General features: G+C 34.9%; 1 protein-coding gene across 1 annotated transcript; it reads right to left on the minus strand.

Annotated features, from left to right (window-relative positions):
* Positions 1-1,587: 1,587 nt before the first annotated feature.
* On the minus strand, positions 1,588-2,172 carry LOC145158701 (uncharacterized). Its single transcript, XM_079077560.1, has 2 exons — positions 1,959-2,172; positions 1,588-1,865 (listed from the first exon to the last, which is right to left on the minus strand). The coding sequence occupies exons 1-2, from the start codon at positions 2,170-2,172 to the stop codon at positions 1,588-1,590; spliced, it is 492 nt and encodes a 163-aa protein (XP_078933686.1).
* Positions 2,173-14,393: the final 12,221 nt, after the last annotated feature.

The raw sequence follows: 14,393 nt of genomic DNA on the forward strand, positions 1-14,393 counted from the left end.
ATAAGAAGATTCCTCATTCCTCCCATATTAGGCACCCAAATTCATTTTTGGAATACCTTCAATCCTTGACTATTTGTACCAAGCACTAACATCTAGCCTAAACATTCCTCTTTTCGGTTATCTCCCTCTAATGCTTCATTCTATACCTTCTTGATGTTCTCCACAATCATCAAGAAAATTACAATTCTTAACGCCCTTGGCCTTTTCTTTTCAAGTTTTCTTTTTCTACTCAAAGCGTCTGCTACGAAATTCGCTATACCAGGGTGGTAAAGTATCTTGCGATCATAATCTTTGAGTAACTCTAGCTGTCGTATTTGTCTCATGTTTAACTCCTTCTGATTAAAGAGATGCTGGAGACTCTTATGAACGGTGAAAAGTTTACACTTCATGCCATAAATATAATGCCTCCATATCTTTAGTTCAAAAACCAACCCTGCCAACTCCAAATCATGAGCGGGGTAGGTCTTCTCGTGATCCTTCAGTTGTCTGAATGCATATGCTATCACTTTATCTCTCCGCGTTAGAAGGGAACCTAACCCAACTCTAGATGCATCGCTATAAACTACGAAATCTTTAACTCGATCAAGTAAAGCAATGACTGGTGCTTCACACAATTGCTTCTCACTCCATGTGTAGGTACCTCCTTTATGGGTCAAAGCTATCAACATGGCAATTGTTTAAGAAAAGCCTTAGATAAACCTTTTATAATATCCAGTTATTCCCAAAAAGCTATGAATCTGCGTGGGATCAACCATTATTCCTTCTTGGTTAACCACATGACCTAAGAATTTCACCTCTCGGATCCAAAAATTACATTTGGAGAACTTTTCATACAACTTCTCCTTTTTCAAAACTTCTAACACTTTGCGCAAGTGTCTGCCATGCTCCTGCTGGCTCTTCGAGCAAATCAGAATGTTTTCGATGAACACTATTATAGATCTATCGAGGAAAGGTTTACAAAACCTATTCATCAGATCCATAAATGTTGTAGGAGCATTGGTTAGTCCGAACGACGTAACCAAAAACTCATAGTGTCCATCTCTTGTTCTGAAGGTTGTATTCTCAATATCTCGTTCTCGCACCTTCAGCTGATGATACCCTGACCTGAGATCAATCTTCGAGAAGTAGCTTGTGCCTTGAAATTGATCAAACATATCATTAATTCTAGGAAAATGTTATTTATTCATCATTTTTACTTTATTCGGCTCTCTGTAATATATGCACATCCTCATGCTCCCATCCTTCTTCTTTACGAATAATATCGGAGCTCCCCATGGTGAAGAACTAGGTCTTATGAAACCTTTGTCCAACAACTCCTGAAGTTGCAGCATAAGCTCCTTCATCTCCGTCTGTGCTAATCAGTATGGTGCTTTCGCCATTGGTGTTGTTCCTGGTAAGAAGTCTATTCAAAACTCTACTTGTCTATTAGGAGGAAATCCGGGAAGATCATCAGGAAAGACTTCTGTAAATTCGCACACCACGAGTATTCTCTACATCTCCTTCTTTGCATCGATCACGGATACGAGAAATGATGCACATCCTTTGGACAAACATTTTTTGGCTTTCACCAGGGAGATGACTCCAAATTCACTCTACTTTGTCCCCGTACACCATAAATAATTCTCTTCCAGGCGGGTTTACTCTCACTATCTTCTTTCTACATAGTATCTCGACATCATTCGCACTAAGCCAATCTATTCCTAATACAGTATCGAATCTTTTTAACTCAATGGTTAATAACTCCCCGTGGAACTTTTTCCTATTCAAGTCAATGCTGATGTTCTTCATACATTCGCTAACAGGTACAAACTTGCCACTAGCAACTTCTACTACTAGAGCACTATCTAGTCTATCCAGATACAGTGCTAGTCTTCAACCAAATTTGTGTGAAATAAAGTAGTAATTAGCTCCCTTATCAAAATATATATTGGTAGGGAAATCATTTAATAGGAAAGTACCTGAAGCGAGATCCACTTCTTCCTTTGCAGCTTCCAGAGTCATCTCGAATGCTCTTACCTTTGGCTTTGGTGACATATTTGGCTTTGGAGCCTCCTTCTTCTTCGGGAAATCCTTCTGAATATGCCCCTCATCTCCACAGTTGTAGCACACCCTCTTGTTGAATGTGAATTCATTGGAGTAGTGACCAATTCTCCTACACTTGAAACATGCCATTTCATTGTTTCATCTTCCAATGTGATTCTTCTTGCACTTCTCGCACCATTTTTTTTTCACCACTTCCCCCAAACTTCTTATTGTTGGAGCCACTCTTTGAAAATCGGATTTTCTTATTGGATTTTGATGATCGTTCAAACTTTATCTTCTCTCCTACCTCTGCTCTCTCCAGATCCTTCTCTCTTAATTGGGTCTCTACATTCTTTCTTGCCCAGATTGCGGCTTTCAAGGTGGTTGCTTGTTTTACCAATGGACCAAAATCCACTGGTAATCCATTAGCAAACTTGTTGACCTTGGAGAACTCAGTAGGAACCAAATAACATAACAACTTCATCTTCTTAGTGAGCGTTAAAGTGTACTCGCTAACACTCATTTTGTCCTTCGTTAGATTCTGGAACTCGTTGTTGATTTCCTGAAGGTCTTGCTCAGAGCAATACTCCCTCTTTAACTGCACAAGAAATTCTTCCCACGACATCTTCTTTGCTTCTCCTTTTTCCATAGAATCTGCCAACAACTTCCACCAACTCAACACCCCGGGCTTAAGTTGTCCAGCAACGAAGGTCGTCTTTTTCCTATCGCTGCAGTCGCAAATTTTGAACACCATCTCCATCTCGTAGATCCAATCCATTACTTCTACTGGTGTTGGGCTTCTAGAGAGGCTTGGTGGTTTGCTGCCATAAAATCCTTATAATTGCATCCATTTCTTTCAATCCCTTCCTCAGGGTCATTCCTCCTGACCATTGGTGATTGAGAATGAGTAACTGTCCTATTGAAGTTTCCTTCTTTTGATGGTTCCTCATTGAACTCAGGTTGTTCAACAAGTTTCGTGGGTTCTCTTCCATTCTCATGGATTAGTTGCCTCATCTCTTCCCTTTGCTCGGCCACCATAGCCCAAATCATTGACTGGACTTCTGCCATCGTGATTGGTTCTTGCATGGGCATTGCCCCTGGTGCATGCTCGACTGCACGAGGCTCAGGCTGGTAGTTACCTTTTCCTAATCCACTTCGAGTTCTCACCATGTCGATCTATACACCAAAGCAAGTGTTCGTTATATCGAGATGAGAATTTAGATAGGGAAGGTTTAGACGTATAATTCTCCTTATTACTCCGAAAGGTTATATTCTAGTTCTAATACCCTAATTAAACGTTTATAATCCTGAACACATAAAATTTCTAAATCTAGGTTGGCAACAGACCATCGATTTATTCAAATAATAGCACCCTAGGTAGGCAAGCTAAAGCATCTTAAGAATCTTATCGTTATAGCATGTTTTAACATAAATCATTTAGCACATAAAAGCAATTTAGGCATCATTCCTAAAATAAGCTAGTTCTAGTGTCAATTCAGGCATACTACCTATATATGGAAGACACACACCTCACGCTCATCGCTTAGCATTCTAAGCTTAAGTCTATAAATCCTCAAATATTCCTAGTTCGCTTTAACTAATGCTCTGATATCAACTGTGACATCCCCATTTTCAAGGCAATTTAAAACTTTTTATTTATGCTTTATTTTTTCAGAGTATAAAAATAAATGTGGAATTTGTTCCTAAAACAAGATAATATAATTATCAAAGCATTTCCAAATAAATTGTATTTTATTATATTAAAAACCATGGGATGTCATCATCAATACAGATACATAAGCATAAACAAGTCTTAATATGCCTTATAACATCTTATTATACTAAGGGACTACAAACTCCTCAAATCACTCATCATCCAAGTGTCTTTGTACCTCCACATGTGATACAAAGAAACTGAGTAGGTCAGGCTTAGGGGCCTCATGAGCACATAGTGTTTTCAACCCACAATAATTAAGTTCTTTAATTATATATTTCACATAAAATAATTTACCCAATTACCCATTCCCGTTATTCTCACATACTGATCCTAAAATACATATCTCAAGGGACCTATCCTAAGGATCTTCATCATCAACGGGTAGACAATACTGCTCTGGGGATTCCTTTAGCAATACATGTCAATAAGGAAACCATGGAGGGATAGAGTACATCAAATTAATAGATAGTTCATTAACACCTACAGGTTTCAAGCCTGCTAGCATTTCCACTGGATTGTCTATAATAGTTTGTGGTCTTCATCTATACTCTACTAGATGATTGGTTCATCAATAGTCAAGTATTCTCATCATCATCTCATCATTTTCATCACCCATCACTACCCAATATATTTTATATAAATATATAAGAAAATACATATATGATTAAACCAAGTAAAAATCATATAATTTATCTAACACATATATCAAGTAATTCAGATAATAGGAACACATAGCATTTAATCATCTAGATACTTTATATCTATGTATAAGCTTAAAGTAACTATGAACTTACATGTTAAAGTGGATTACTGGAAAATTGGGCAGCGCTTCGCTTTAGCACTTAGCATTTCCTTTAACGTGACCTAGGTTCAATTATCACTAAGTCTTAGTTTATTATTTCTTATGACTAATTAATAGTCTAGATTCTTCAACAATCCCAATGTATATTGAGAGTTCTATCAAATAAGGATCATATAGGAAGGAAATTTGGGAGGCAGGACTATTTTGGCGTATAGCCTTTTTGAAATCCAACAACCAAGCCAACGTGACCATTCTAGACACCTCTCCCGTAAGTAGATCAATCAGTATAACGACATATAATAATTTATAAATCTTATTTATAGATTCATAACAACGACTGTGAATATAAATATAAATTACACTAAAATAAGGTTGAGTGTAATTTAACTTACAGAGATTTCCTAGACAAAAATGAGGAAATTGTACTGGTAGAGCTTCTACTTGATAGCTACTACTTTCCGAGCACCCATGGGTCGCATGGCTTCATCAGAGTACCAAAAACTAAGGGGATATAGGTTAAAATCAAGAGAAACTCGTTGGAGAAGTTTGTGTGTGGTGTGGAGAACGAATTAGCACGAGAAAACTAGTTATAGGCAAATTTTGGGGAGGCATGTCGCGCACCCTTTCTGTGCGTGCCGTACACTTTTTTGGGTGGGTGATGTAGAACAATGTAGAGTGTGACATGTAGCAGAAATCTAGTGGAGTGTCAGAGCACTCCGCACCTCTTGTCGGGACGTACCGCGCACGAGCGTATTTTCATTTTTTTTTAAAAAATCATATCTTCTTCATACGAGCTTCGCTTTTTGATGTTCTTTATATCCACGAGTAGCTATCAACGGGATCTACAACTTTGATTTAGACCTCCTCATCCAATTATCACTTTATTTTTAAAGTTATATTTTTAACAGGCTTAGACTGGTAAAGTCCGTTAAAAATCCATAACTCTCTCATCCGATGTCCGTTCTCGACTATCTTTATATCAACGGACTCCTATTGAGGAGATCTTCGACTCTCGTTTTAGATTGTTTCAGCTAACAATCAACCGATCTAAAGTTCGATTTCTATGTTTGCACTGCTGCGCTGAAACTTCGAAAAATCACAACTTCCTCATATAACATATTAAAGGAGAAATCATATTTGTTTAATTAATATTGGTCAATAATTAATTAAGAATTAATTTTGTGATCAAATGTAATTAATTAAACTAGAGGGGCTGAATTGTAATTATGTGATAGTTACAAAATAGGGTAATGATTATCCTTGATATGGGTTGGACGAATTCAAGGGATAAGATATCCTTGAAATAGTCCAAAGGATAAAGGATAAGGGATTTCAAGGCTTATCTTATGATTGCTTGGTGGGCAAGCAACTAGATAAGGATAAGGACTGAAACCTTAATCTCTACACCTATATAAAGACCCCTAAAGCTCATGAATTCATATATACCTTCCCAAGGCTTCTTAGGGACGAATTTTATACCTCTCCTCTCTCTCTATATCATCTCCAATTGCTTGTGGTGTTTGTGAGCCATTAGAGGCACTACACTTGTGGTGCTTGCTTTCAAGACTTAGGGTTTTGAAGATTTAAGTTGTTATTACAATATAACAACAAGAGGTATGTATTTCATCTTTCCTTGTGTATTTCGAAATTCCTAGAAGCCTTTTAGGGTTCTTCAAGTGTTCATAATGTTATATATCTAATAGTGAAAACATAGATCCAATTCTAGGGTTGCATGCACACATAGGATTGTTTGTACAAAACCCATCAGTGGTATCAGAGCCTTTGGTTAACTTGTTTTCAATTAGTATTATTCAATTGTATGAACTTGACATATTAGGGTTTATTGCCAATAAACCCTAGGAGGCTAGGATTTTCGAGATTAGGGTTTGCAAACCCTAATTTGCAAAAGTTTGAATAAGATTTTCAAACCCTTTCCTTAAACCTTTAAATTTCGAAATCTAGGGTTTGTCTTAATCCCTTGATTTTCGAAATTGGCCTCCTCCCCAAGATAAGATCCTAAATTTTAGGGATTTGGATTATCTCATATCTTGTAATTATCCTTTAATTGTTATATATGATAATTAAAGATTTTGAATTATCCTATCCCATGATTTTCGAATTTTAGAGGGATTAAAAGGATTAGGATAAATTAATTGTTTAATTGGTAATTATCCTTCATGATTTAGATAATCCCTTATGATTTAATAATTTAAATTAATAGTTTAATTCAAGATAATTATTAAATCAAGAGTTTTAATATTTAAAATTTTAATTTAAATAGTATTAAATTTCGAAAATTTTAAAGTGAAATTAAAACCTAATTGTTTTGAAAAGTTTCAAAACTTGCCATCAAGTTTTGGAATTTAAATTGTTTGATTAAAAGGTTTAATTTTGAAAAAGTCTAAATTCTAAAACCCTAATTTTGAAAAGTTCATATTACACCCTTATGGTTTTATTAAATTAGTTAAGTGTATAACTAAAAGAGAGTTAATAAATCCATAATGATATGGTTTATATTTAATTAAATTAAAAGTGTAATTTATAAAATTAAACCACCTAGTATTTTAAAAGTGTAAAATACACCCTTATACTATATATATAACATTGAAAGTCTAATATTATATATGTATAACTAAAATGCTAGTCTTACCGTTAGTAGGCCTCATTCACAAAGCCGATCTATAAGGGGGGTATAAGGTTATGGCCTATAAAATGGCCGTTTAATGGGTGTCCACTCTCACCCACCGCTTCCTTGATTGGTGGAGGGTCGTTAGCCGAACGGGTAGGATAGGGCAAACCCTTTCCATTAAAAGTATAATGAAGTATAAAGTAACTAAATGTTTTTACAAAATTCCCAATCTTAGTTACTTTAGGCAAAAGTGAATTGATGCAATCCCATGAAATTACACTTTGTGCCCTTGCGAAGACGTTAGTGGAGCGCGTGTGGTTAACCGGCACACTAAATGGTTCTAAGCAAAGGTAGCAAAGGATGACTCATTGTTTGTCATAGTTCGGTGGAGCGTGTGTGGTTAACCGGCACATCGAATAGGTGATTGTAACATTGGGGGCACCATGTAAGTTTGCATGGTTATTCACACCCTGTTTTGTGATCCTCGGCATCCCAGTCACAAATCGAGGGGCATATCGAGATTTAAACATGCCATTGAAAAGTTCAATGAATCTCAAAAGATCTAGGAATTTTCAATAGATTTAAAACTAAATTTCTTTTTCGTTTTTCATGGTGGAAATTAGTGAATCGTCATTCACTTACCTTCAAATGTTCTGCAATTTGGGTTACGGCATCCCTCTCCCAAATTGTAGAGCATTGTGTTGGGTCCTAGCCTTAATATCTCATTTGGGTGATTTATTAAGGATTCAATCAATCAACTAACTTGAATTTTTCTCCCGTTTTGTAGATGTCAAAGTATGACAACTATGGTCTTCCCAAATCCCGTGGAACAAGCTTTTCACATGAAAATGATATTCCATGATTCGATCGGGGAACAAGAGATCATGCTTCACTTCCTCCACCTCCTCCTATTATTCTCCCTAACCCACAAGTTCAAAAGATTGAAAAGTTCAAACTCACTCAAGTCCTTTTGGCAAGTAAACATGAAGAAGGAAAATCAGTGTGTGCACACGTCCTAGAGATGAAGTCACACATTGATAAGTTAAGAATGTTGGGATCGGTTGTCTGTGAGGAGCTGGCTGTTGACTGGGTCCTTTAGTCACTTCCTGAATCATGTAGTGAGTTCGTTAGAGAGTACTATATGATGCATCACAACGTGACCCTCATTGATCTCACCTATTTGCTTATAGCTGTTGAATCAGCAATGATTTGGCGTGCTGGTCAAGCAAATTTGTCTGGTGAGTCAAACTCCCAAACTGTAATGGGCACTAGCAACATCGGAAGTCTAGAAAGAACTAAGTCTATGATTGTCCGATGTGCTGTGCCAAAGGAGTCCATTTGATTTTATTGCCAAGAGAAGGGACATTGGAGACGAAACTGCCCTAACTACCTGAGAAATCTAAGAAATGGGATAGTCAAGATGCATGGCTCTACTTCAGGTAAAATCCATTAACTAACTCTTTTAAGTTCCTATTCTAGATTCTTAATACATGATGTAATAAGATTACATTTTGATGTTTTATAGGATCGAAGAAAAGAGAGGAAGCTTAAGGGAAGAAGTGAGCTGAATCTAATCGTGAAGAAATGGATTTCGATCGCATTGCTTGAAGATTAGAATTTTGAGCTACTACTTGGAGTTAGAATAGATTGCTATGAAATATGTATTAACATATTTTTTCAATTAAATTGCATTGTAAGGACAAATTTTTCCGCAATAAAATAAATTTTGATTTTATATTATTTATTTGTCCTTGCAATGGCGTGTATGAAAAAATTGATGTTTGTAAGTTTCTATTATTAGCAATAATGGATTTGATTCTTAATTGTATTATTTGTGGAAAGGTCAAGAATTTACCAAATAGGGAAAGTTTCTCATCGCCCAAGTTTCAATTGGATAGAAACTTGGAATCATACAACTTGATTGCATGATGAATGAGAAATTTCATATTTGGAAATTTAGACAAATTCTTTGACAAAGTGTCAAGTGTAGGACTAGGAGATCGAGTACACAAAGTTGTGTGTTGATCAAATCCACCACAAGAGTAACAAAGATATTCGTCATGATTTACTAAGGTTAAGTAAATATGATTATACTCATAAGATTAAGTGTAATTCTGAGTTGATTGAAAGAGCTTCAATCAATAGCAGAACGAATAAGAAGAATCAAGTAAGCAGAAAGATAAAAGTTTCTCTATTCTAAGAAGAAGGGAGAGTACCTTTTATTATGTTTTATGATAGGTCTTAATGATGAAGAACCATATCTCAATTAATCCTCTAAGTGAGTCTTAGTGCAATTGTATGTCTGAGAAGAGGAATCAAGAATTGAAGAAATGGTTAAATCAAGAAGTCAATCATACTTCGTTCCAAAAACAAGTCTTAGAGTTAAGATTGTGACATTGAGTGACAAGTCTTAAGAAGGTTTATAACATTCATCAAATGTGGAAAGTTGTGATGTCTTGGATAAGACAAAGACCAACTAGGACCAATTTTATGAAGTGTTTTGTCTTGATAAAAGCTACACTAACTCTTGAATATTTGTTTGTCGAGAAATGCTTATTGACAAGAGAATCTTATATGTCAAGGAGTCGGTGGGAGTCTTAATGGTCTTGAAAGGTTTCAAGAACAAATCAAGAATAAACCTTATCATTCATCACTAGCACACGACTTGAGGTTTACAACCTATCGTGTTGACACTAATTTTATTTTTGTGCCATTCCAATCGAGTTAATTATGCATGTGAGTTCTACGAGTTCTCAATGGATTGTATAGGGGCAAGACACCTTGTTCAATGGAAAGTACATTGAAACGAAGGGGTGAGCTGCTCAATAACTTGGAAGTAATGGTGGACCATTGATGGCAAGAAATTAAGAAGAACAAGTTCTATCCATAAGAGTTTGGATTTGTCACTAACATTATCTTGTGATTATGGTTATGACAAATTCACATGGATAAGAACGAATACATCACAAAATCTAAGTGTCATAAGGTTTCTTTCATTCATAAGAATGATTGTAAGGAAACGCTTTCACTAAGAGAGATTTTGAAGATAGTATTATGTAATTTGGGTTTCTCAAATTCAACTATGATTATGGCATTCCTCTTCATAGTTCAAATTGTGGGAAATGGCAAATGGGTCTGAACATTTTAGACTTGTTGATATGAGTCCTAGAATCGTTTAGACATATACATATGAGTTGTCCAAGGAAAAAGTGTATGAGTTTGAGAAGCTTAGATAAAGTCTTATCAAAGCATCTAGTATTAGAAATATGAACTTAAGAAATTGTTTTCTAGAAGTTCAGCTAATTTTTGAATACATGTCGAAGCTAGTGGGAGCATAAGTGTTATGCTGGTAAAGAAATAATCATCATGTAAGTGGGAGCATGATTATTATGGTAAGTATTGCCAGTTAGCAATATTAATTATAGAAAACAAGAGTTATACTTTGCAAAGTTGTAAGGGTTGAAAAGTTGTTTTGCTATAATTAAGGGAGAGAATATTGTGCTTCATTTCAAATCTAAAGCTTAGATTGAGAAATTTTAATAAATTTAGTCAAAGGATACATAGTGTCTTCTTAAACTTCGATTATGATTACAGTATCCCTCTTCATAGTTCGAATTGTAAGAACGTGACACATAAAATATTATGGCAGAAGATTGATAGAGTATCGTATCTTTATGTAAGACATTATGCATCGTGTCCCATACGCTTCGGGTAAAGGATCGATTGAAATTGCTATAATATTTGACCATTCTAAAATTTTCCAAATGTCTAGCGCATTAAGAAGGGAAAAGGACAAGAATTGGTATTGACTAAGATAATTAAACAACTATCAAAGGACGACCCAAAAGTTCGCTGAGGATTGGTCGCTTGTGAGTAGTTGGAAGTATGGTATTGAATGGATCATATCGACATTATTATGAATAGATAAGATTCTATTAAGAATGAGTTATCATATGGTAAATATGGAAATGTTTCCATAATTGGAAGTTGGAAATTAAGAATTTACATGATTAGAAAATTTTATGCAAAAGGATGTTCAAAGGAATGTACTTTGAGTGAGAGACATCACATCTATAGAATTGTTCTGTAACAATTTTGATAGAGTACCTTGTGATTTCGTTGGCCGAGTCTTTGTGATTTTTGTGACGTGACTTCACAAGAGGATCATTGCATAAAATATTAGAATTTGACATATTCTAAAAGGTGGCAAGAATTTGGTATTCTTACACTAATTATAAGGATTAGGGATTGTGAAATGAGTTGCATTTGAAAAGTTTTTCACAAAGTATGGACCATAGGAAACCAAAGTGTACATGCTTTGAGCATGGGACAATTGTGGTTATGATTCGAGTTATAAAGTTGATTATCTGAAACATTAAACAATGGATAATGAGTAATCGATATGGTGATAAATAAAAGGTGTTTTATTTATACTAAAAGGTTTGAGACCATATAGGATTAGTATTATTCTTGTGTTTCTCTTTGCATGTTTTGACTTCCAGAATAATTGAGTTTATTAAGAATAATCGAATTATTCAAACGGTCCGCAGTCGTTCATATGTTGGAAGTAGGTATGAATGAAGACTGTCATGAATTGGTTTGTAGATTGTCTAAAGTGTATTAGACATAGCAAAGGTTTGCTGCAACGTTCATGAGTGCTTATGAATATGATTTTGAGCATTGGATTAAACCCACGCTCACTTGGATCGCTTCATGGATTTTATCACGAGCGATTGGTGAGACGATAATATCTTGTATTCTTGAAACCGAGATGTGTGAGTTGTATCTTGCGAATCGGTTACACATTGATAATATGTAAACGCACTAGTAACTTGGTGTTATAAAACTTATTGTTGTGTGTGATTTGGTGAGTGAGTGCAAGCAAACATTGAGTCGAAGTTTATCCGTTCCTTTTACCCAAAGTGGGATAAAAGCGATATCTATGGGCCCCTCGATGATTTAGTGATGACAAACGTAAATGCTCGGCCGGGCTAAGGCTAATTTGATTTGTTCAATTAGTCAGTCGTCGTAAATCGGAAATCGGGAAACAACACATAGACTGAGAGAATGATTTCAATCCATGTCTCGTGTCTATACGATATCTAGAATGGAGGAATATATGATCCCTTATCTAAAGGACAGGTTACTGATAAGATCAGAGTTCGACAGCGTCTTTGAGAGCTACGATTGCTAATCGGGTAGTACTTACTATTATAGTTACTAGAATTATCCAAGTGGGAGACTGTTGGATTAGTGTCTAAGCCCGTAACCATATTTGTCAAGTACTTGACCCGATTGTGCATGGTCCTTTTGGGTTGCCTTCACCAAAGCAACTTGACTGGAGAAATAATAGAGAAAGAGGTTATTATGATTTATTAATATGTTATAAGAATAACATATTAAAGGAGAAATCATATTTGTTTAATTAATATTGGTCAATAATTAATTAAGAATTAATTTTGTGATCAAATGTAATTAATTAAACTAGAGGGGCTGAATTGTAATTATGTGATAGTTACAAAATAGGGTAATGATTATCCTTGATATGGGTTGGACGAATTCAAGGGATAAGATATCCTTGAAATAGTCCAAAGGATAAAGGATAAGGGATTTCAAGGCTTATCTTATGATTGCTTGGTGGGCAAGCAACTAGATAAGGATAAGGACTGAAACCTTAATCTCTACACCTATATAAAGACCCCTAAAGCTCATGAATTCATATATACCTTCCCAAGGCTTCTTAGGGACGAATTTTATACCTCTCCTCTCTCTCTATATCATCTCCAATTGCTTGTGGTGTTTGTGAGCCATTAGAGGCACTACACTTGTGGTGCTTGCTTTCAAGACTTAGGGTTTTGAAGATTTAAGTTGTTATTACAATATAACAACAAGAGGTATGTATTTCATCTTTCCTTGTGTATTTCGAAATTCCTAGAAGCCTTTTAGGGTTCTTCAAGTGTTCATAATGTTATATATCTAATAGTGAAAACATAGATCCAATTCTAGGGTTGCATGCACACATAGGATTGTTTGTACAAAACCCATCAGTGGTATCAGAGCCTTTGGTTAACTTGTTTTCAATTAGTATTATTCAATTGTATGAACTTGACATATTAGGGTTTATTGCCAATAAACCCTAGGAGGCTAGGATTTTCGAGATTAGGGTTTGCAAACCCTAATTTGCAAAAGTTTGAATAAGATTTTCAAACCCTTTCCTTAAACCTTTAAATTTCGAAATCTAGGGTTTGTCTTAATCCCTTGATTTTCGAAATTGGCCTCCTCCCCAAGATAAGATCCTAAATTTTAGGGATTTGGATTATCTCATATCTTGTAATTATCCTTTAATTGTTATATATGATAATTAAAGATTTTGAATTATCCTATCCCATGATTTTCGAATTTTAGAGGGATTAAAAGGATTAGGATAAATTAATTGTTTAATTGGTAATTATCCTTCATGATTTAGATAATCCCTTATGATTTAATAATTTAAATTAATAGTTTAATTCAAGATAATTATTAAATCAAGAGTTTTAATATTTAAAATTTTAATTTAAATAGTATTAAATTTCGAAAATTTTAAAGTGAAATTAAAACCTAATTGTTTTGAAAAGTTTCAAAACTTGCCATCAAGTTTTGGAATTTAAATTGTTTGATTAAAAGGTTTAATTTTGAAAAAGTCTAAATTCTAAAACCCTAATTTTGAAAAGTTCATATTACACCCTTATGGTTTTATTAAATTAGTTAAGTGTATAACTAAAAGAGAGTTAATAAATCCATAATGATATGGTTTATATTTAATTAAATTAAAAGTGTAATTTATAAAATTAAACCACCTAGTATTTTAAAAGTGTAAAATACACCCTTATACTATATATATAACATTGAAAGTCTAATATTATATATGTATAACTAAAATGCTAGTCTTACCGTTAGTAGGCCTCATTCACAAAGCCGATCTATAAGGGGGGTATAAGGTTATGGCCTATAAAATGGCCGTTTAATGGGTGTCCACTCTCACCCACCGCTTCCTTGATTGGTGGAGGGTCGTTAGCCGAACGGGTAGGATAGGGCAAACCCTTTCCATTAAAAGTATAATGAAGTATAAAGTAACTAAATGTTTTTACAAAATTCCCAATCTTAGTTACTTTAGGCAAAAGTGAATTGATGCAATCCCATGAAATTACACTTTGTGCCCTTGCGAAGACGTTAGTGGAGCGCGT

Source organism: Lactuca virosa, chromosome 2, assembly GCF_052849685.1.
Source record: "Lactuca virosa cultivar CGN04683 chromosome 2, Lactuca_virosa_CGN04683_v6, whole genome shotgun sequence".
NCBI lineage: Eukaryota > Viridiplantae > Streptophyta > Magnoliopsida > Asterales > Asteraceae > Lactuca > Lactuca virosa.

Excerpts from the sequence above, each read along its gene's own strand:
- LOC145158701 (XM_079077560.1), bottom strand. The coding sequence starts at position 2,172 with ATGGCATGTTTCAAGTGTAGGAGAATTGGTCACTACTCCAATGAATTC. Across the intron at positions 1,866-1,958 it reads AGAAGTGGATCTCGCTTCAG|CACTGTATCTGGATAGACTA; the intron begins GTACTTTCCTAT and ends GTTGAAGACTAG.